Source organism: Plecotus auritus (assembly GCF_963455305.1).
Source record: "Plecotus auritus genome assembly, chromosome: 2".
Lineage (NCBI taxonomy): Eukaryota > Metazoa > Chordata > Mammalia > Chiroptera > Vespertilionidae > Plecotus > Plecotus auritus.
The window spans coordinates 34,592,877-34,617,436 of record NC_137771.1 but is presented as its reverse complement, the minus strand read 5'-3'; the positions used below and the strand labels follow the sequence as shown (position 1 = coordinate 34,617,436).

Below are 24,560 nucleotides of genomic sequence, written 5' to 3'. Positions count from 1 at the left end.
TGCCACATTAAAGAAAATTACATGTAGCCTGGCCGTCGTGGCTCAGTGGTTGAGCATTGACCTATAAACCAGGAGTTCACGGTTGGATTCCTGGTCAGGGAACATGCCAGGGTGCAGGCTTCATCCCCAAAAGGGGTCATGCAAGAAGCAGCCAATCATTGATGTTTCTATCACTCTTTCCCGCTCTGAAATCAATAAAAATATATTTTATTTTTGTTTTTTATTTTTATTTTTTAATATATTTTATTGATTTTTTACAGCGAGGAAGGAAGAGGGATAGAGAGTTAGAAACATCGATGAGAGAGAAACATCGATCAGCTGCCTCTTGCACACCTCCTACTGGGGATGTGCCCGCAACCAAGTTACGTGCCCTTGACCGGAATCGAACCTGGGACCTTTTAGTCCGCAGGCCGACGCTCTATCCACTGAGCCAAACCGGTTTTGGCTGTTTTTTTTTTGTTTTGTTTTGTTTTGTTTTAAATATATTTTATTGATTTTTTACAGAGAGGAAGGGAGAGGGATAGAGAGCTAGAAACATCGATGAGAGAGAAACATCGATCAGCTGCCTCCTGCACACCCCCCACTGGGGATGTGCCCGCAACCAAGGTACATGCCCTTGACCGGAATCGAACCCAGGACCCTTGAGTCCACAGGCCGACGCTCTATCCACTGAGCCAAACCGGTTTCGGCACTGTTTTTTATTTTTAAAATATATTTTATTTTTCACAGAGAGGAAGGGAGAGGGATTGAGAGTTAGAAACATCGATGACAGAGAAACATCCATCAGCTGCCTTCTACACACTCACTACTGGGGATGTGCCCGCAACCCAGGTACATGACCTTGATCGTAATCTAACCTTGGACCCTTGAGTCTGCAGGCCGACGCTTTATCCACTGAGCCAAACTGGTTAGGGCAAAAATATATTTTAAAAAATTACATGTAAACCCACAGATGGAACATTTTAACCAACACTTTAACTGGAAGATTGTATAACATATGTATTGTAAATAATCATAATTTTTTTTTTACTGTTAGGTCATACAGATCCTGTCATTTAAGGTCATTCGTAACCATCTGGCCTATAAAACTTGAGTTCACTATTATTAATAAGCTGCTTAATATGTGCTTGTCATTGTTCAAGTTGTGAATTTGGGCATGTACAATATAGCCCTTCCCAGATAAGTGCATGTTAATGCTTATTTCTCCATTCATGTATTTATTTGTACAATAATCTTACTAATCAAGGAAATAATAAACATTTGTCTAGTGCCTATTTTGTTTCAGTGTGATAGCACTGAAATACTTTAGTCTGTTGCTCCATGGAATTTACATTCTAGTTTGGGAAAATAGAGAATGAGTGCAATAGTTTGCAGTAGATTGTGTTCGTTGTAATAATTAAAGTATGAGGTATGATATTTCAGCAATATAAATTAAGTTTTTATATACAAATATGTAATTCTTTTTCTAGACCAGGGGTTCCCAACCTTTTTTTGGCCATGCCCCATCTAAGCATCTCTAAAATCCTGATGCCCTCCCTGTTACATAAAATTCTTATTCAAAAAGTGAACTTCTGCCCTAACTGGTTTGGCTCAATGGATAGAGCGTCGGCCTGCGGACTGAAGGGTCCCAGGTTTGATTCCGGTCAAGGGCATGTACCTGGGTTGCGGGCACATCCCCAGTAGGGGGCATGCAGGAGGCAGCTGATCGATGTGTCTCTCTCATCGATGTTTCTAACTTTATATCCCTCTCTCTTCCTCTCTGTAAAAAAATCAATAAAATACATTTAAAAAAAAAAAAGTGAACTTCTGTTCACATGGAAGAAATCTAAAAGGCCATTAACTTGGTCTAAACAAGCTTCCAGAGAACATGGCATCCATGAAAGAGAAAAATAAAAGAATGAAAGGACAGTTGAAGTACTGAGGAAGAAATCACTGAGAAATTGTTAAAAAAAAATAACAAGAAGTGATATGAAAAAATAGCAAATAAAGTTTCAAAACAGAGAACTGAAATGCACAAATATGTCACAAAATATATTTATATACTGTATTTGAGGCTTCTAGAACCATAAGAAATGCAAAAAATTTATTGTTAATAACTCATTCTTGAATTGCTCCCCTTAAAAATCAAATTGCCCTCCTCTGGGGCATGTGCCCTACATTGGGAACACTATTATAGACTGATTTTACTCTTTGTGCCTCTAGCTCAGAAAACTAGGGAACGTACTTAGATGATGTTCGAAATGTGGTGGGATATTTTTTACTAGAGGCCTGGTGCACGAAATTCGTGCATGGGGGGCGGTATCACTCAGCCCAGCCTGCACCAGATCAGGGTGGGGGTTCCCTTGGGGGGTGGGGCAGCCTGGGCGAGGGGCCTGTGGTGGTTTGCAGGCCGGCCACGCCCCCTGGTGACCCAAGCAGAGGCCCTGGTATCTATTTATCTTCTACAATTGAAACTTTGTAGCCTGGAGCGGAGCCAAGCCTTCTGCTTGCTCCGTGGTGGCAGCCATTTCTGTTGGAATTTATGTATCTTCTATAATTGAAACTTTGTAGCCTTAAGCGGAGGCCTGGGCCTGCCAGGGTGTGCGGAAAACTTGGCTTCCTCCATCGCTGGAGGCAACCCTAGCCTCCTGCTCTCTCCAGCTCCGTGGCTGCCGCCATTTCTGTTTGGTTTTATGTATCTTCTATCATTGAAACTTTGTAGCCTTGAGTGGAGGCCTAGGCGGGCAAGGGCAGGCGGAAAGCTTGGCTTCCTCCATTTCCGGGGAAACCCAAGCCTCCCTCCTGCTCTCTCTGGCGGTAGCCATCTTGGTTGGGTTTATTTGCATATTCACTCTTGATTGGCTGGTGGGCGTGGCTTGTGGGTGTAGCAGAGTGGTGGTTAATTTGCATATTGCTCTTTTATTAGGGTTGTCATAGTAACTGGGGTTGCTGCTAGCATTTAGTAATCTGGGACCAGGGCTGTTAACTATCCTGTGGTAATAAATGGGGAAGTGCTGTCCAGTGGAGAATTGGCCCACCCCAAATGCCAAGTGAACTTGTTGAGAAGCACTGACTAAGGAGATCCAAGATGGCGGTGTAGGTAAACACCTAAACTGCTGCCTCGCACAACAATTTCAAAACTACAACTAAAAGACAAAACGTCTATCACCCAGAACCACGGGAAAGCTGGCTGAGTGGAAGTTCTACAACTAGAAGGAAAGAGCAAACAGCATTGAGGGGTGCACAAGCGCTGAAAAGCTGAGGTACGGAGGCGCGTGAATCGGGCTGGTGGCGGGCGACTGGAAGCGCTGCTTTTTTCAACCCGAAGGGAGACAAGCTCCCAATTACTCCGAACTCCAGTTTCTGGGGAGAAGCGGGGGACCCAAACTCCTATGGGGAGAAGCTGGACTGTCTGCCATCGGGTCGGAAAGTGAGGGAGGCTTGCTTGCAGGGCTGCGCGAAGGAACAATTGTTTATTGTGCTGGGGCACGGGACGCGGGGACATGGTCGGAGACGCAGAGCTGGCTTACTGGCAGCCATCGCTGTTTGCCACGCCCTAGCCTAGTCACGCCCTGAGACCCCGCCCTGCACAATCTATGAACCCACCCAAGCTCCAAGCAGCGGCTTTAGCATATGAATGGCCTGCCCTATCGCAGCTTAACCTAGCAAACTTGCAGCCCGGGTCAGACAGCTCCAAAACCTCCAAACCCCATGCAAAGAAGAGAAAACTGTAGTTCTTGCTGTAGCTCCTGCTGGGTGGCCTCAGACAGTAGCTGACCTGCACCCCATTGGAGATCCAGAAGCCAGTGTACCTAGTGGTCAGTGTGAGACACCAGATTTCAACTCCTCACATCCATAAGTGACACATTCAAGAGGCAGACTCAGTGAGCACCAAAGCCCCACTGAAACAAGTCCTGCACCATAAGCGTGTCTCCAGTGCAGCAGTTCTTCCATTATAGACACAGCGGGTCCTCACAGCCAATTGGCCTGGAGGTCAATTCCTCCCAGTGTACCAACAGCAATCAAGGCTTAACTACACCAAGACTTTGCACTCAGCCCACAAAGGGGTGTACCAAGAGTGTCCACCTCAGGTGATTGGGGAGGCTGAGCTACTGGCCCCTATAGGTCACCTACCACACAAAGCCACTCCATCAACACAAGGAAGCAGCAAAATGTGGAGAAAAAGAAACATGTCACGAATGAGAGAAATGGAGGAAAGCAAACTAATGGACGACATAGAGTTCAGAACCACATTTATAAGGTTACTCAAGAATCTTCTAAAAACCGCCGAGAAACTTGATGAGACCTCCGAGGAGCTTAGTGAGACCTTCAAGGACCTTAATGAGAATGCCAAAAAAATGGAAAAGGACCAGTCAGAAATTAAGCATACACTGTCTGAAATAAAGAATGTACAGAAACTCAACTGTAGATCAAAGGACCCCAAGAATCAAACCAAAGATCTGAAATATGAGGAAACAAAAAACACCCAATCAGAAAAACAAAAAGAAAAAATCCCAAAATATGAAGATAGTGTAAGGAGCCTCTGGGACAACTTTAAGCGTACCAACATCCGAATTTTTGGGGTGCCAGAAGAAGAGAGAGAGCAAAATATTGAAAATCTATTAGAAGAAACAATGACAGAAAACTTTCCTTACCTGGTGAAAGAAATAGACTTACAAGTTCAGGAAGCACACAGAACCCCATGCAAGAGGAATCCAAAGAGGACCACACCAAGACACATCATAATTAAAATGCCAAGGGCAAAAGACAAAGAGAATCTTGAAAGCAGCAAGAGAAAAACGGTTAATTACCTACAAGGGAGCACCCATACGACTGTCAGCTGATTTCTCGGCAGAAACTATGCAGGCCAGAAGGGAGTGGCAAGAAATATTCAAAGTGATGAACAGCAAGAACCTACAACCAAGATTACTCTACCCAGCAAAGCTATCATTCAGGGTTGAAGGTCAGATAAAGAGCTTCACAGATAAGAAAAAGCTAAAGGAGTTCATCATCACCAAACCAGGATTACATGAAATGCTGAAGGGTGTTCTTTAAGAAGAGGAGGAAGAAGAAAAAGGTAAAGATAAAAATTATGAACAACAAAATGACATCAAATACATACCTACCAACAAGTGAATCTAAAAATCAAGTGAATAAAAAATCTGAAGAACAGAATGGACTGGTGAATATAATAGAATCAGGGACATAGAAAGGGAGTGGACTGACAATTCTCGGGGGGGAGGGGGTGTGAGGGGTGCGGGAAGAGACTGGACAAAAAGCTTACACCTATGGATGCAGACAGTGGCGGGGGATAAGGGCATGGGGTGGGGTGGGGAATCAGGTGGAGGGGGCATGGGGGAAAAAAAGAGGAACACCTGTAATAATCTGAACAATAAAGATTTATTTAAAAAAATAAAAAAAATTTTAAAAAAAGAGAAGCACTGACTAACCTGGTTCATGGGAGGCAAATTCTGCTACTTTTAAATCCAGGATTACTAACCCTTGCTTAGTGTTTCAAATCTCTTCTGCTTATTTTTGCTATTAGATTTAGGTACTAATTTAAATACTTATTCTATTGACCTGAGTATTTTATTACATCATAGTCTTTGTCTTTTTGAGAACGGGGTCAGTGTTTCCAGGTTTTTTATCAACTTTGTATTGCGGTACACTATGTCAGTCACAGACACTGTCCAGTGTTGTGGTGTATGTGACATTTGATTTCCACGTAGTTCTCTGGCCTGGGTGATTCTACAGAAATGCATCCTCTACCTGTGTCTCATTTCCTCTCCATTCTAGGTAGTTCTTGGTGGCAAGTCATCTACTTTTCTAACTTCCGTGCCTTTTTCTAATCCCGTTGGAAACATAAAGGATCCACCCCACACTATTGTTAGGCCCATGGGCTATTGGGAAAGATGGATATTCTTGGGTCTTTCTGTTTAGCTGCATTATGCTGCCACCTACCTTAGTTTTTCAGAAAGATATCTTTGTGGGATTCTTTTTGTGTTCTTTTTCTTTTCTTCATTTTTGCTCGTGGTTATTTTGCCAAAGCACACGCCCTCTTTCCACTTCTAAAAGTTCCAAACTGTGTTAGTTTCCTAAGACTGCTGTACAGGATACCACTAACGGGGTGTCTAAACAACCGAAATTTATTGTGTTACAATTCCATAGGGTAGAAGTCTGACATTGAGGTAATGACAGAGTTAGTTCCTTCTGAGGGATGTGAGGGAATGATCTGTTCCATGTGTTTCTCCTTGACTTGTAGATGGCTGTCTTTATAGTCATATGTTATTCTCTCTGTATATGTGTATTGTGTCCAACTTTTTCCTATTATTAGGTCACCAGTCATATTGGATTAGGAGCCCACCCTAATGACCTCATTTTAACTTGATTACCTCTGTAAAGACCCTGTCTCCAAATGAGGTCACATTCTGAAGAATTGGGGGTTAAGACTTCAACATATTTATTTGGTGCAGACACAATGCAACTTATAACATATTTTTAAATACAGAAAACAATCTCAAAATAAATATCCCAACCTAACATCTAAAAATTACATAAAATATAAAAAGAGAAAGAAAAAGGCCCTATTTCTATCCACTGTCATACTCCAACTTATTTTACTTTACTTTTCTATGTTAGTCGGTACAAACAGAACTATCTCATTCTTTTTACAGTCTGAATAGTACAAACAGAATGATCTCATTCTTTTTTACAGGCTGAATTCCATTTTATGATTATACTCCGTTTAATTGTTCCAGTACAGTTTGGGTTATTTATAACTTTTGGTTATTATAAGCTGTATATAGATAATTTTTGTGTACATCTCTTTATACATGTAGAAGTTCTTAGTAGGCCATATCTTTAAAATTGCATGTGTTGGGTCAAAAGGAATGAACACTTAAAAATTTTAGAGATATTGTTAAATTAACTTACCAATTTATACTATCACTGGCAGGATATGAGAGAAAGTTTATCTTTTCTCTGTACCCTCACCACCATTGGATAATATCAGGTTTTAAAAAAAAATCTTAGTACAGTAGGAAAAAATAAGTCATTTAAAATTTTTTATTGTCATGAGTGATATTTAATATATCTATATCTGTTGACCATTTAATATATCTTTCTGTGAATTTACTTGTATGAGTTCTTTGCATCTTTTTCCTTGAAGGTATGTGTATTTTTTATTAGTTTATTGAAGCTTTTAATATATAATGAATCTTAGCTCTTTGTTATATATGGCACAAATATTTTATCCAGTCTGTTATTCTTTTTGATGCTATTATAAATGGATTTGTTTTCATAATTTCCTTTTCAGATTGTTCATTATTAGTGTATAGAAACGCAACTGATTTTTTTTTTTTTTGGTGGACATATGTTTTAATTTCTATTACACATACATTTAGGAGTAGAAATGCTGGATCATGGAATATGCATATATTCAGATATTATGGATACCAATCCATAATGGTCATACCAATTTACACTCCTGCCATTAGTACATGAGAATTTCAGTTGCTCCATATCCTTATCAATACATACTTGGTTTTTTTTTTTTTTTTTCCATTTTAATCATTCTACTGAGTATGTGATAGTTTTAATTTGAATTTCCTTAATGACAAATTATTTCAAGCATCTTTTTTGTGAGTTTATTGGCCATTCAAATATCCTCTTTTGTGACGGATTTGTTCAAGTTTTTTCGATTATTTTTTATTTTTTATTTTTTTCTTTATTGATTAAGGTATTACATATGTGTCCTTATCCCCCCATTCCCCTCACTCATGCCCTCACCCCCTGGTGTCTGTGTCCATTGGTTAGGCTTATATGCATGCATACAAGTCCTTTAGTTGATCTCTTACCCTTACCCTCACCCTCCCCTACCTTCCCTCTGAGGTTTGACGGTCTGATCGATGCTTCTCTGTCTCTGGATCAGTTTTTGTTCATCAGTTTATGTTGTTCATTATATTCCACAAATGAGTGAGATCATGTGATATTTATCTTTCTCTGACTGGCTTATTTCGCTTAGCATAATGCTTTTCAGATTGTTTATTATTAGTGTATAGAAACGCAACTGATTTTTGTGTGTTGACTTTGTATCCTGCAACTTTGCTGAATTCATTTATTAGTTCTAACTGTTTATTTTTTTGGGTGTGTGTGTGTGTGTGTGTGTGTGTGTGTGTGTGTAATCTTTAGGGTTTTCTACATACAAGATAATATCATCTGCAAACAGATAATTTTACTTCTTATTCAATTATATGGCTTTATTTATTTTTTGTTGCCTAATTACTTTGGCTAGAACTTCCAGTATTATGTTGAATAGAAGACGGGAAAGCAGGCATACTTGCTTTGTTCTTGATCTTAGAGGAAAAGGCTTTCTGTATTTCACCATGGAGTATGATGTTTGCTGTGGCTTTTTCATATGTGGATTTTATTATATTGTGGTATTTCCCTTCTATTTCTAGTTTTTGAGTGTTTTTGTTATTAAGAGTGTTGAATTTTTTCAAATGCCTTTTCTGCATCAATTGAGATGATCATGTGGGTTTTTCCCCCTTCATTCTGTTAATGTATATTACATTGATTGATTTTTGTATGTTGAACCATCCCAAATTTATTCTTGCTCCCCTCCATTTCTTCTCTACACTGTAGCAATGCAGATATAGTCATGTCTTTACCTGATTAAAATATTTAAGTGATTTCCCATTGCTGTAATAAGAAGACCACAATTATTCATACAACCTATAGAACCTTTGCTTGGTCTGGCCTTCTCTTATTCCATGCAGCCCTTAATTCTCAGGTCTCTAGCCACATTAACTTGTTTTTACTTCCTTGATGGATCCATGCTTCTTCTCCTAATGGAACCTGTGCATATGCCATTTCCTCTGCTTATTATTGTTTCACTTCTTAGTAACATTTTATGCATAGAAAACTTTTACCCATACTTCAGATTTTATCTGTCATTTCCTAAATACTTCCCTGACCCTGCCAATCCAGTAAGCCTAGATTACATGATCTTTTTATTTTTACTATGCAGTTTTTTGCAGCAAGTAATTTTACATGTACTTCGTATGATTGTTTGATTTTTAGATTATAACCTCCATAGACCGTTAATTCCACAAAGGCAAGGACTATGTCTGTTCACTGCCACACCCAGTGGGGTAGCATGGTGCCCAGCACGTCATGGCTCAAATATTTGTGGAGTAAATGAATAAATTGTGTGTTGGTTTTATCTCTTGGTTAGAAAGGTAATTAAAGGATTTAAGGAAGGTAAACATAATTAAATTTACTTTTTAAAAAGTTCTGTCATTTCACATTTGGGTGAAAGATGAATTGGAAAGATGTATCTGAAGATTAGAAAGACAGGTAATTGATATGATGATATTCTAGGCTTCAGATAATAAAGGCCTGAAAAAGGCAGCAGCATTAGTGAGGGAGAGGAAGAGTGGGGAGAACTGTTTAAGAGGGAAAACCAACAGGACCTAGTGACTGACTGGATGTGGTCATGGTGAGGGAGAAGGAAAAGTCAAGTCTCTGGGTGAATTCATGAAATGCATGAATTAGTATGAGGCAATATATCACATAGTGGTTAAGAACAGAGCCTGTAGAAACTTATGTAACTTACTAGCTGTACGACTGAGCATTTGTTTATTTAACTGTTAATTATAAATGTCTTCATAGAATTTTCAAGGTTTAATGAGATAACAGATGTGGAGTTCCTAGTATTTATACAATTTGTGGTGAACTTGAGCAAGTCATTTAACCATCCAAACTTAGTTTCTTTTGGGATAAAATAATAATATATCCCATGTTCTTCCTACATCTCAGGGTTACTTTGAAAATATAAAGCCTCTGAAAGCTGTAAATTGGTAGTTATAGTAGCTAGATATTAATAACACCTAGGAAGAGAGGAGATGATCTCTCTCACACTGTCTTTGATATGACTTCATTTCTTGGTTCATCTTTGTAAGATATCTATATATATAAAGAGCCAGTGTCATAACATCCAAAACAACCAAAGGCTTGACTGAACGCCAGGCTGCTTCTCTCTCTGGGCCTTGCCAGCAGCCAAGCCTCTCTCTCTCTCCCAGAGGTCAGCAGTTCAGCCCACTCGCCAGCAGCCTGGGGCGGCTGCTGATCATGCCTGGAGATAGGCCCGGAAATGCTGGCTGGCATTGAAACCGACCAATCAGAACCTACTCTGGGTGAACTGTGAAGGCAGAACCTAAGGTGGGGGCTGGGGAGGGGTTTTAAGGGCAACAGCTATTTGGTGTAAGGTGTAAGAAAGTGATTTAATTTTTTAATTACCGGTTTGGCAGTATAGTGCATATGGCTGGCTATCAGTCCAGATATAGGGATTATGTGTTTTTGTCTACCAAGAGCATCACCTCCTGCTGAAAAAGCCCCCCCCCCCCCCCCATTTAAGCAATCCTATGCTATATAATCTATCTATACTAATAAAAGGGTAACATGCTAATTAGACCAGGTTGACCGGCCATCTTCCAGATGTTCGACTTCCTTCCGGACAAAGCCATGGTGGTGGGGGCTGAGGCAGAGGCATTTAGGGGTGATCAGGCTGGCAGGGGAGGGCAGTTGGGGGCGAGATCAGGCTGGCAGGGGAGGGCAGTTGGGGGTGACCAGGCCTGCAGAGGAGGGCAGTTGGGGCAAGATCAGGCCTGCAGGGGAGGGCAGTTGGGGCGAGATCAGGCCAGTAGAGGAGAGCAGTTGGGGGCGATCAGGCAGGTAGAGGCAGTTAGGGGCTATCAGACTGGCAGGGGAGAGCAGTTAGGGGCATGATCAGGCTGGCAGGGGAGGGCAGTTAGGGGCGATCAGGCAGGCAGGCAGGCGAGTGGTTAGGAGCCAGTCATCCCGGATTGCAAGGGGGATGTCCCCCGAGGGGTCCCAGATTGGAGAGGGTGCAGGCCGGGCTGAGGGAACGCCCACTCTGTGCATGAATTTCATGCACCGGGCCTCTAGTAGATACATATTGGCCATAAAAACTCTACTGAGAACAGCTTTCTGCTTGTATGAAGCTCTCTGGGATAAGTGACTAATGAGTTCTGAAGAAAATAAATCTCACAGGGAGCTAAGGAGATTTCTTTTGCCTGGTGTGGAACGGAAAAAGAAGTAAGATTATCAAGAGTCAAGCCTGGAAGGTGAAATAAGGTGCTAGTGAAAATAAGGTGCTAGATATGATTATTATTCCTCATATAAGGGTAGTAAAAAACAGAAGTTAAAACCCAGAATTCCTAGTCTTTGTTTATTTCACCCTGCTATGTTACCTTTCCAAGTAGAAATAGCAGATGTAACTATCTATAAATGCCTATGTTATTTGATATTGTGTGTAGGAATTTTGCCTAAGGGCAGCTCAGATTCTCTCCTCCATCCCCACATGTGTATTTGCTGATCTTGGCTAAGATTTTTATTTTTAGCCAAAATTCACTTTCCTTATTGCTGGCAGACATGTAATCTCACACTCTTGCTTTTGAATTGGGTCTTGTGCTCAACTGCGTTTTCCTTTAATGTTTTTAGTGTTGTAATAATAAGGTTTCCTATCAGTCAGTGTTGGTCAGTACTGGTTTACTCCCTTTCTACTATGATCCTAAGTAAATTTATTATGTTCTTTTTCCTGCAGGTTTTCTGTGCTTCCTGCTGTAGCCTGAAATGTAAATTGTTATACATGGATAGAAAGGAAGCTAGAGTATGTGTAATCTGCCACTCAGTGCTAATGAATGGTAAGTATTAAAACAGGTTGAATTCACAGTTATTGAGAACAGGAGAATTTCCTGCCTTTCTCTACAAGTTGTTTAGCTTCTGAAATGTCATAACTTTAATTGAAAATATTGAGCCAAATTTCCATGTTTTAAAAATACTTCAGCATTTCAGAATTCCTGTGCCTAATGTAATGAATGAATGCTAAGGTCAGGTAAGTTTTGCAGAAAGAATGGAAGTTCTTGTGGAAATCTGGTGCTATGTGGCTGTTAATATTCTGTGAAATGATTGAAGTGGGATGGGGGTAGGGGACTCTTGACCACTTAGATGATGAAATATTAAAATTGGACTGAGGTTTTCCTTTCAAGGGAAGCTATCTCTAGGAAATACCTTAATAACTTAGAATATATTCTTATTAACATCTTGTTTCATTCACCTAGTTAAAAATAAACATTTTAGCATCTAGGATCAAATAGAAAATTACATTTCTCTATTATCTCCTTAATACTACTCAGATTTGTTACAAGGATAATGGTTTTTAATTTAGTTACATGGTAAAATATATTATATATATATATATATATCCAGGAGAAGATAAATATAGCTTATCCAGTGTTCCTTTGTTGCAGGATTGGAAATGAACCCAAGGCATTTTAGTTAAACAAACAAACAAAAGCCGCCAGAGTATTCTCTTAAAGAGATATGTAATTGATTAGGCTGTAGTATTTTCCTCTTTGAGTACATCTTTGTACAGTTGTCAAAACAATTACTAATAGACATAAAATGTTGAACTTGGATACCACTGCTGCCTGTGCCAGGATAGTGTGCCTCCTGGAAGCCGAAACTCACCTGCTCGAGGCCCCTCTTGCTCTGTCTGTCTGTGTTGCTCATAGTGATGTTTCCCTGTTGCTGGCTTATTAACCTATTGCATGTCAGTTAATCTGATCTGTTCTAATCTCCTATGAGCTACCCAATTTCCTCCCATTTCTGAATTCTTATAATTTTGATCAAATATTAATTCATTCTCTTTACTCTTAAAGGTCATTTTTTAAATGGTTATTTCATTCTGTTGCTCAATTAGTAATTTTGATTCTTGCTTTCATTTTCGGACATATATCCACAGTTAAGAGCATGCTGCTTAATTACAGTACCCAATACCACTTGTATTTGATGAGGTCTTTCAACTTGATAGCTTTTTTTTTTTTTTAATTTGGTAAAACTAAAGATGAAGGAAATGGCAGAGGATTCATATGGACTACTTACATTTTGTTAAGCAAAGATGCCCTTAATGGGACCCTAAAATAATTTACTTTCCTGGTTTTTCCAGTGTCTTTTCTCGCATGGCTTAGCCCAGTCTTTTACGGAATATTTAATTTGGTGCTTCTCAGTGTTCCCTGTCCCTTTTTCCTTTTCTCTTCCCTTCTTTCTGCCAAGCTTTCAAAGGAGCATAACTGTTGTTTCCAGCCTTTCCTGCAGTTTGGAGGCAATAAATATTCAGAATCTTATGGATCATTCTTGGACATTGAATGAGATTTTTAAAAAGATGTTAAAAAAATTGGGTGGTGTCTATTCCTGGGCATGTGATATTACCTGAACCTGGAATATAAAATTTGAAATCTTTCATTTCTGTAGCATCTTTCATCCTATTTACTTTAAAGTCAATATGTCAGTATTTAGTTAAATTATAGACTGACAAAATATAGTATTTTAATATATTGTGAGCATTTATATTTATTGATGGCACTTATAGGATATTGGCACATTTTCATGTTCAAATGGGACCTATGCTCTTGAGACACACCACATATGTGAAATGGTTGTTTTTGCTGGATACTTTTACTCAGGGTGATCATTGCACAAAAGCAGAATCCACAAAAGTGTTGAGATGCATTCACCTGAGCTTTAGGCTTCAGAATTTTTTAAATGAGATTTTACCTTAACTAAGAGAAGAACCTAAAAGTCTAGAAATGACAAAGTAAATATTATACAATGGAGTCATGTTATTTTAGCCCCTGATTTTTATTTTTGCTAGAACTTTATAAAATGTATTAAACATTAAACCTCCCTACCCCACCTCCAAATGCCTAAGTGCTATCCCTGTTGCAAATCCTTAGTAAGTTTGATGTTGTTTCACTCCCTCTTAAGGGAATGTGTGGTCTCCTTTACAGAAGCCATGGGCCTAGTCATAAACCTCAGACTTGACCTATCAGTCTGTATTAGAAGTATCATGTAATTCTTATTTCTTGCTTCCAAATGGTTTACTTAACTAAATGGTCTCCTTTATTGACTAAAATTACTTATCTCCTTAGTACTACTTCACTAGCCAGCTAGAAGAGAGACATACTATGAGTGTTAATGAGGAGGAGCTACATTATTTATCCAATATTTGGAGGTCTTGATGTCCATATTTTGCAATCCATTCACATTGATTGTGTCTGTATTTGCTTTAGCTCAAGCCTGGGAGAACATGATGAGTGCCTCAAGCCAGAGCCCTAACCCTAACAATCCTGCTGAATACTGTTCTACTATCCCTCCCTTGCAGCAAGCTCAGGCCTCAGGAGCCCTGAGCTCTCCACCTCCCACTGTGATGGTACCTGTGGGAGTTTTAAAGCACCCTGGAACAGAAGGTAGGGGATCATGTGCTGTTCTCTCTTTTTCCTCACCAAGTTCCTCTGAAAAGGTGCTGATGTGATTTTACAGCACAAATCTTTAAAACACTACAGATAAGTCCCTTTGGATGGTTATTAAAGTGGAAGAACAAGGTGAGAAATGTGTTGAGACTATTTCCGGGCAAGTAAAGAATAATATTGTGTTGCCTGATATTTTGGAGGCATCTCTAAAATATGCCAGTGTTCTCTTTAATTTTAGAACGGAGCAATTACACTGCTTATATTTGAAAAGAGATGCAGATTTTGAAGTCTGCCTATAAAATCCTAACCTCATGCCTACTTTAATGTTCTTTTATAGGAGTTCACTAAGTGATGAAAATGAGAGTTCTTCCTCTGACCAGCCCATTGCTTTTTGACATATACAGAGTCATTTTCTCTTCATTTTTAATCTATTCATATAAAAATATGGAAATATTGTGTTAGGTACATAGATCTTTATAAAATTCAGAACTTTAATTCTGATTATATCATATGGTAGGTAGGAAATTATAGGCTAAACTGATTTTAATTATATCTCTATGATATTGTCAGATGAAAGGCACTTTGTAAATTCAGGGGATTGATTATCAGTAGAAAAAGTAACAATTACATATTTCCTTAAAATGATCTTATTAGGAAGTTTCCCTTGATAATTAAAATCAATCTTCTTGCATTATTTTTTTTTGTCTAGTAGTATTCCCTTCCCCTTGCTTAATAGCCCTTCTCCCCTTTTGAAGATCGAAGACTTCTGTTGACATTATCATATTCTTCCCCATTTTCCCCTTTCTTCAGATCATCCCTTAATGATACTCTGTATTTTTATGAGTTCAGGTTTTCTTTCTTAAAACCTTTATTCTCTTTACTTCATTTGTCATTTTTGTTGTTCTTCTCTTATCTCTCTTCGTTTTGGCTCTTTGAATTGATTTCCAAAACTGGATTTAAAAATATTATTTCATCAGATTCAGTTTTCCAGCTTTCTCTTGTTCTTTTACCAAAATGCCAACTACTTTTTCAATGCCAGATAAGTCTTATTCTCCTTCAGTTACACTTTAGCCAAAGTTCTGGTCAGTTTGCTTCCCAATGCTTACATGTCTGAGCCAATTCTTCCTTTTTAATTAATAATTCTTCAAGATTCTTCAGGGCGTCTTTTGCCCTTTAAAAATACCATAGCACTTTTCCAGATATTTAATTCCTATGGAACCTCATCTTTTTAGGAGATGTGGATGTCTACTGCTAGATATTTTTCCCCTGCTATTTATTTCCTAGGCACTTAAAACACCTTCTTTAGTTTCTCTTTTAGTGTCATGGGACAGAGTATGTGATATAATCATAGGTGTATTTAAGAATTCTTCATATTTTAAACCAAAGTGTTTTAAATCTTTGCATATAAGTTATAGAAGTGAAATATACTTAAATGTGTATTTTATTAATTTATAGCCACTTTTACACACAGTTACAGTTCTAATATTTATAATTATAAGATGCTAAATAGTGATTTTTATTTTATTTTTTACATCTGGAATTGGTGACCCTTTCTTCTTTAATGTTAGAAACCCTACCGATGTCACATTGATGCCTTTTATTTTTCTGGTTCCTTAAGTGGCTCAGCCCAGAGAGCAGAGGCGAGTTTGGTTTGCTGATGGGATCTTGCCTAATGGAGAAGTTGCTGATGCAGCCAAATTAACAATGAATGGAACTTCCTCTGCAGGAACTCTGGCTGTGTCACATGACCCAGTCAAGCCAGTAACTACCAGTCCTTTACCAGCAGAGGTAAGAAAACAAAATGGTAACTAAAAGTGAGTGCTTACTTACCTTAGCATGTGCTACCAATGTCTTGCTTTTTTTCTAAGTTGAGTGACCTTTCTGTGGATACAGTCTGGATACAGTTTAGTGCATGTGTGTGTATTTATGGGGGTACAGTATACTAGTACTAGTCACAATTTTGGGGCTAATGGAATTCTCTTTCCTTGGGACCTAATTTTCAGAAGGGGACAAATACTAGCTACTTTTTCTGGACTCAGTGAGAAAACAAGAGTCACCTCGGGTCAAAATGAGCAAATATACTTCTATACAGTGGTACCCTTTCTATTGCTCATTGCCTCCTTGAATTTGGTCGTCAAAGCTATAATAAGGCTTATGTTAATTCCACCTAAGTATATGTGTCCATTTAAAAAACAAACAAACAAGAAGATCAAATTTAGATAAAGTTTTTACTCTTGAAGTTTTCATAGAGTTGTTAGTTACTATTTATATTTATGATCAGTGATTTTTTCAAGGATTTACATAATTTATGGATTTTATTTTAGCTGAAATTGCATGTTATTAATATTAGATTTATTGACATACAGAGCTAAATTTCCTGTTTGGTGAAGGAACATAAAACCATGTCATATCTGTCTTCAAAAATTTCTAAGTCTTTTTTTTCACCCTAAGGCTACAAAGGGTTCCAGCCAGAACTATCTTATTCTTCCCTGAATTTTTATAATCACTTCGTCAAGAAGGTTCCTTCTTTTTCCTTCACTTGTTTGTTTGGAAAATTTTCAAACTCACAGAAAAGTTGCAAGAATAGTACAGTGAACACCCATATACTCTTCACTTATATTTACCGATTGTTCACATTTTGCCATATTTGCTTTACCCTTACACACGCACACGCACACACTCACACACACAGTTATTTTTTTGATGAGCCATTTGAGGATTATTTGTACTTCATTGCTTAAGAACAAGCTATTTTCTTTCATAAGCAGAATACAATTATCATATGAGAAAGAAATTTAACATATAATTCTGTTATCTAATATATAGTCCATATTCAGATTTGCTCAATTGTTCCAATAATGTTCTTTATAGATTTTACTTATACACATGTGCACATATATAAAATTTTTATTATTAAACTAGAGGCCCGGTGCATGAAATTCGTGCACTGGGGGGGGGGGGTGTGTGCCCCTCAGCCCAGCCTGCACCCTCTCCAATCTGGGACCCCTTGGGGGATGTCCAACTGCCGGTTTAGGCCCAGTCTCTAAACCGGCAGTTGGACATCCCTCTCACAATCCGGGACCGCTGGCTCCTAACCGCTCGCCTGCCTGCCAGCCCGATAACCCCCTAACCACTCCCCTGCCAGCCTGATCGACGCTTAACTGTTCCCCTGCCGGCCCAATTGCCCCGAACTGCCCTCCCCTGCTGGTGCGATCGCCCCCAACTATCCTCCCCGGCCAGCCCGGTAACCACCAACTGCCCTACACTGCCAGCCCGGTTGCCCTCAACTGCCCTCGCCTGCTGGCCTGGTCACCCCCAACTGCCCTCCCCTGCAGGCCTGGTTGCCCCTAACTACCCACCCCTGCTGGCCCGGTTGGCCCTAACTGCCCTTCCCTGCAGGCCTGGTCGCCCCTAACTGCCCTCCCCTGCTGGCCTGATTGCCCACAACTGCCCTCCCTTGCTGGCCATCTTGTGGTGGCCATCTTTGACCACATGGGGGCGGCCATCTTGTGCGAGGGTGTGAGGGTCAATTTGCATATTAGCTCTTTATTATCTACACTAATAAAAGAGAAACATGCAAATTGACTGTACCTCCACTATGCCCTCAAGCCACGCCCACCAGCCAATCAGGAGCAAGTATGCAAACTAACCCAACCAAGATGGCTGTGGCCACAGAGCGAGCAGGAGGCTTGGGTTTCCCCAGCAATAGAAGCCAAGCTTCCTGCCCGCCCTGGCCGGCCCTGGCCTCTGCTCAAGGCTACAAAGTTTCAATTATAGAAGATAAATAAATCCCAACAAAAATGGCGGCAGCCACAGAGCTGGAGAGAGCAGGAGGCTTGGGTTGCCCCCGGAGATGGAGGAAGCCAAGCTTCCCACCCACCCTAGCCGGCCCTGGCCTCCGCTCAAGGCTACAAAGTTCCAATTATAGAAGATAAATGAATCCCAGATACCAGGGCCTCCCCTTTGGTCGCCGGGGGACATGGCCAGCCTGAAAACCCCCACAGGCCCCTCGCTCAGGCTGCCCCACACCCCAAGGGAACCCCTACCCTGATCTTGGACACCCTTCAGGGCAAACCAGACAGACCCATCTGTGCACCAGGCCTCTATCCTATCTAATAAAAGAGTAATATGCAAATTGACTATCACTCCAACACACAAGATGGCTGCCCCCATGTGGACACAAGATGGCTACCACAAGATGGCCAGCAGGGGAGGGCAGTTGGGAAGGACCAGGCCTACAAGGGAGGGCAGTTGTGGGCGATCAGGCCAGTAGGGGAGGGCAGTTGGGAGGGACCAGGCCTGCAAGGGAGGGCAGTTGGGGGCGATTAAGCCTGTAGGGGAGGGCAGTTAGGGGTGACCAGGCCAGCAGAGGAGGGAAGTTGGGGGCAACCGGGCCTGCAGGGAAGGGCAGTTGGGGGAGACCCAGGCCTGCAGGGGAGGGCAGTTGGGGGGGACCGGGCCTTCAGGGGAGGGCAGTTTGGGGGGGACCGGGCCTGCAGGGGAGGGCATTTGGGGGGGACCGGGCCTGCAGGGGAGGGCAGTTAGGGGCAAACAGGCTGGCAGGGGAGCAGTTAGGCATCAATCAGGCTGGCAGGGGAGTGGTTAGGGGGTGATCAGGCTGGCAGGCTGAAGTGGTTAGGGGCAATCAGGAAGGTAGGCAGGCGAGCAGTTGGGAGCCAGCAGTCCTGGATTGTGAGAGGGATGTCCGACTGCTCATTTAGGCCCGATCCTGCCGGGATAAATGGGCAGTCGGACATCCTTCGAGGGGTCCCAGATTTGAGAGGATGCAGGCTGGGCATGAATTTCGTGCACCGGGCCTCTTGTATAGGATAAAATCTTTTTAAAAAATTGGGATCCCATCACGGATCATAGTTGCATTTAGTTATCATGTTTCTTTGGTTTTCTTTACTTGAGAACAGTTAAACCACTTTTTAAAATTTGCTTTTCATTTTACCGTGTTTAAGTAGACTAATGCAGCTCAAACCAGTGTTGTTTAATGGTCAAGTATATTTTCAATCCATGGTTGGGAATCCACGTATGTGGAGGACTGACTTAAGTTATATGCAGATTTTTGGCTGTGCAAGTTGTGGATGCCCCTAACCTCTGCATTGTTCAAGGTCAACCTTATTAATGTTTTTGGAATATCTAGGCCATGTTTTGCATAAAGTCCTTAATTTGTATTTGTCTGATTTTTTCTCATGATTAATTTTAGATTAAACATTTTTGGCAATAATAATACCACCTAAGCGATGACCATTTTTTAATGGAACACATAAAGAAATAATCAGTTTAATAGTTGGTTAAATTGATATCTCCTGTGTTTCTCCACTGCAAAAACAGCTATTCCTCTTTGCAGTTAATAAGTAATGTGAGGGTTGATATTTTGAGACTCTGAATGTCCTGTTCCCCCAGCAATCTTTCCACAAGTGATTTCACTGTCCTTTGACAATTCTTGCCTGAATCAGTTATATCTATGATGTTTATGCAATTATGACTTTGTTTTCTATTAAAATTTTTTACATCTTTTAAATTGTATGATTGGTTCTTGAACATAGGTTTTTGTGTTGTTGCTAATAGTTTTTTGGTGGAATCTTTATCTATATAGAATCATGTCATCTGTAAATAGTGATAGTTTTATTTCTAATTTTGATGCCTTTTATTTTTTTCTTGTCTAATTGCTCTGTTTAACATAAAATTTTTTTTTAATGAATGAGGAAGCTCTAGTGGATACATGTTATAGGGAAACAAGGTGTAGCTCAGTTTAAGAGAAACTAAACCAAGTTAGTTATTTTATTTCTGTGGTCTCACATTGTTCAACACTCTATTATAATACTTATCTGGTAAAATGAGGGAAAACAAATTCTCTAAGGCCAGACTGGAATGTAGTTTTCTCATCTTTATGGCCTATAGAGTACCTGGCAGTTAGTAGGTGCTCACTAAATTAAATAAATGCCTTTTCACACATGGTATTTAAGTAGAGGTCAGGTGGTCACTTCTTATGATATTAAAAGGTGAATTAATGCATCATTAAGTAGCAAGTTAGACTATATTGCTTTATTTCCTATACTATGCCTTGAAATCAGTCATAATGGTTTCCCACTGAATTATAGATAGTATAGATAAAAGTATAACAAGATATTGACATATTGTTTAAAATATATATTTATTAATTTCAGGGAAGAAGGGAGAAGGAGAGAGAGATAGAATCATCAATGATGAGAGAGAATCATTGATTGGCTGCCTCCTGCAGGCCCGCACTGGGGATCGAGCCTGCAACCTGGGCATGTGCCATGACTGGGAATCAAATTGTGACCTCTTGGTTCATAGGTTGATGCTCAACCACTGAGCCATGCTGGCTGGGTGATATTGACATATTTTCAAAAGTAATTTAAATATTTATTAAATTTTAAAATATATATAGCAAAGTGCTTTAGGAGAATTAATCTTTGGGAAACAACTTGATGAGCATATACATACAGGGTATCCCCCCAAAAATGTATATACACTTTAACAGCTGACGGCTGTTAAATAAAAATGAAATGTATTTTAATAAACACTGCCTTTATAATTATTCAAAGTGTGTATATACATTTTTGGGGACACCCTATATCTATAATAATAAAAGCGTAATATACTAATTAGACCGGACATCCTTCTCGACGACCTGGATGAAGCTGGGGCTGCAAGGGAAGCCTGGGTCCCAGGTGCCTGCCGGTGGCCGGAGGGAAGCCTGGGTCCTGGGTGCCAGAGGGAAACCGGTGCTGGCAGCCAGGGAAAGGAAGGCTTACCCTTGCACGAATTTTGTGCATTGGGTATATACATAAACACATATACATACACACACACAGACACACACACACACACAGACACACACACACACACCATGTTACCACCACTCAGGTGAAGATATAAAACATGTGCCCTTGGCCAGAATCGAAGCTGGGACCCCTTGGTCCACAGGCTGACGCTATCTACTGAGCCAAGCCAGCTAGGGCTATTTTTCTTTCTTAAGTGATGGAGAATATGGAGAAGAGAGCATCATTTTAATAGATCTTTGAGTGTGGTCTATTAAGTTGTTAATTAAGAGGATTTAATCCCACTCAAAATGTGTTTATTATACTTTATTAAATACTAGTGGCCCTGTGCACGAAATGCATGCACGGGTGTGTGTCCCTCTGCCCAGCCTGCACCCTCTCCAATCTGGGACCCCTTGGGGGATGTCCAATTGCTGGCTTAGGCCCTATCCCTGCCTAAACTGGCAGTCGGACATCCCTCTAGCAATCCAGGACCCCTGGCTCCTAACTGCTCACCTGCCTGCCTGCCTGATTGCCCCTAACTACTCTGCTTGCCAGCCTGCTCACCCCCAACTGACCCCCCACTGGTCTTCTCACCCCCAACTGCCCCCCCTTGCCAGCCTGATCACCCCCAACTGCCCTGCCCTGCTGGCCTGATCACCCCAACTGCCCCCCCTGCCAGCCTGATCATCCCCAACTGCCCTCCCCTCCTGGCCTGATTGCCCCTAATGGCCTCTGCCTCGGCCCCGCCACCATGGCTTTGTCCAGAATGACGTCTGGAAGGTCTCCTGGTCTAATTAGCATATTACACTTTTATTAGTATAGATATCTAGCATGATCATATTAATGCAAAGAAAAATTAAGTTTTATTTCATGGCATAGTAAATGAAAATGAAGACCTATTTTATTTTATTTATTTATAAATATATTTTTATTTCAGAGAGGAAGGGAGAGAGCTAGAGAGATAGAAACATCAATGATGAGAGAGAATCATTGATTGGCTGCCTCCTGCATATACCCCACTGGGGGCTCGCAACCTGGGCATGTGCCCCCAGCCAGAATCGAACCTGGAACACTTTAGTCCACAGGCCGACGCGCTATCCACTGAGGAAAACCAGCCAGGGCAATGATGACCTATTTTAATCTCTATATGTTAATCTCTATCAATGTTAATTTTTTTCTTTTTTTATTGTGGTAAAATCTTACCTAATAATAGACAAACATGTAAATTGACTGTACCTCCGCTACGCCCACAGCCAATCAGGAGTTAATCCGACAAAGATGGTGGGTTAATTTGCATATGCAGGCGTGAAGCGGCCAGGTGGGGTGGGACGCCTGCTATGAGGGGAAGGTGGGGGGCGGAGGGAGCTACAATAGCGGTGCTGTGGCCGGGAGCGAGGACTTGCTGGCCCCCGGGCAGCCCGGGAGTGGGGACTTGGAGGCTCCCAGGTGACAGGGAGCGAAGCCAGGGGAAGGAAGCATAAATATCATGCACCGGGCCACTAGTATATATATAACATAAAACTTACCATCTTAACCATTTTTAAGTGCACAACCCATGGCATTAAGTACTTTCATATTGTTGTACAACCATCACCACTATTTTCAAAGATATTTTGAAAAAGCAGTATAAATGAGACTTTAAGAAACCAAATACATTAAAAGTTCAGAAATTATGAGATAACATTGAATTTTGTGTTTGTTCACACTGCAAGTTTTAAACATATATATATGTTTTTTATGGCAAAAGAAACTTGGGTAAGGGAATCTTCGCCTCTTCTCTCTTTACTATGATTTGATGATGCCAAAAGGAGAGACTGTACAGTTGGGAACAATTTCATAGTATAAGCCCAGTCTTCTAGGAAACCATAGGTTAATGAGTATGAAAAAAGTATGAATTCCAAATTTCCACTTCAGTTCTCATTTATATTCTTGATTATATTTTTCAAAGTCTTAAACATCTCTATAATGCTCACTTTGCTCATTTGCTTTTCCTAGACAGATATTTCTCTGTTCTCTGGGAATATAACTCAGGTTGGAAGTCCTGTTGGGAGTGCAATGAACCTTATTCCTGAAGACGGTCTTCCTCCCATTCTCATCTCTACTGGTGTAAAAGGAGGTTTGTGTACTTACATATTGCCTTCTAATTAAGGGAAGGTGATAACCACCCTTCTCTAACAAAAAAATCAACTACTCAATACCGTGAAATTAATTGTTGCTATTACTGGTTGTTTTAGAGTAGATATTTATGCTTTTATATGATAACTAGTAGCCCTGCACACGAATCTGTGTGCCAGTAGCTCACCACCACCCTCCAGTAGCTCTCTGCCCGCTGCCTCGCCCTCCTGTAGCTCCCCCGGTCCCCCTCCCCTTCCCCCCCCCCCTCATAGCTTGCTGCTCTGCTCCCTCCTGTGGTTCTCTGCTGCCTGCTTGTAGCTCGCTTCCCCACCCTCCTGCTGATCCGTGATCCGGTCGTTACGCAGTCGATCGTTACGCTTCATGGTGTAATGACCATTTGCATCTTTACTATATAGGATGTCATTTCATTTATTGAAGGATATATTTTTAATTTTAGTGTAAATGTAGTTGATTGGTAGGTTTTAAAAATACTTGTGTATTTCAAATATGTTTCTATTGATTTCAAAGAGAGGAAGGTAGAGGGAAAGAGAGGTGGAAACATCAATGATGAGAGAGAATCATTGACAGGCTGCCTCCTGTGTGCCCCCTACTGGGGATCGAGCCTGTAACCTGGATATGTGCCCTGACTGGGAATCAAACAGGTGATCTCTTCCTGGTTCATGGGTCGATGTTTAGCCACTGAGCCACACTAGCCAGGCTGAAAATATTTTAAAGCATATAATACTCTAAAGTGTTTCTTGTGGTTCTAGGGTTGGCCCACCTGATACATCAGTACATTAATTTAACTTTTTGTTCTGAAGTGTAATATACATTCAAAATCTATAATAATAAAAGCGTAAAATGCTAATTAGACTGGACAGCCGAACGACCTTCTGGACGTCATTCCAGACATCCTTCTAGACAAAACTGCAGCGGCAGTGCCCGAGGCAGAGGCAGTTAGGGGCGATCAGGCAGGCAGGCTAGTGGTTAGGGGTGATCAAGCAGGCAGGTGAGCAGTTAGGGGCATCAGGCAGGCAGGCGAGCGGTTAGAGGCCATCAGGCAGGCAGGCAAGCAGTTAGGGGCATCAGGTAGAGCAGGCAGAGGCGGTTAGGGGTGATCAGGCAGGCAGGCAGAGGGGTTAGGGGCGATTAGGCCAGGCAGGCAGGCAAGTGGTTAGGAGCCAGCTGTCCCAGATTACGAGAGGGTTCAGGCTGGGCTGAGGGACACCCCCCCTTCCCGTGCATGAATTTTGTGCACCGGACCTCTAGTGTACATTTAAGTGGAGGATACTGAAATTAAATGGCAATTTTATTGTTAAAAATATTTTTAGTGAGT

General features: G+C 40.9%; 1 protein-coding gene across 2 annotated transcripts in view; it reads left to right on the top strand.

The window, feature by feature from the left end:
• The window catches only part of ZFYVE9 (zinc finger FYVE-type containing 9), a 133,282-nt gene that overhangs the window by 63,211 nt on the left and 45,511 nt on the right, over window positions 1–24,560 (top strand). Inside the window, exons 5-8 of one of the 2 annotated variants that reach the window (XM_080653676.1) lie at window positions 11,606–11,705; window positions 14,133–14,309; window positions 15,931–16,100; window positions 23,105–23,225. In XM_080653676.1, the coding sequence (XP_080509802.1) occupies window positions 11,606–11,705; window positions 14,133–14,309; window positions 15,931–16,100; window positions 23,105–23,225 (568 nt within the window). The remainder of the gene's footprint in view (window positions 1–11,605; window positions 11,706–14,132; window positions 14,310–15,930; window positions 16,101–23,104; window positions 23,226–24,560) is intronic. The other variant, XM_080653677.1, reaches the window with a different exon arrangement.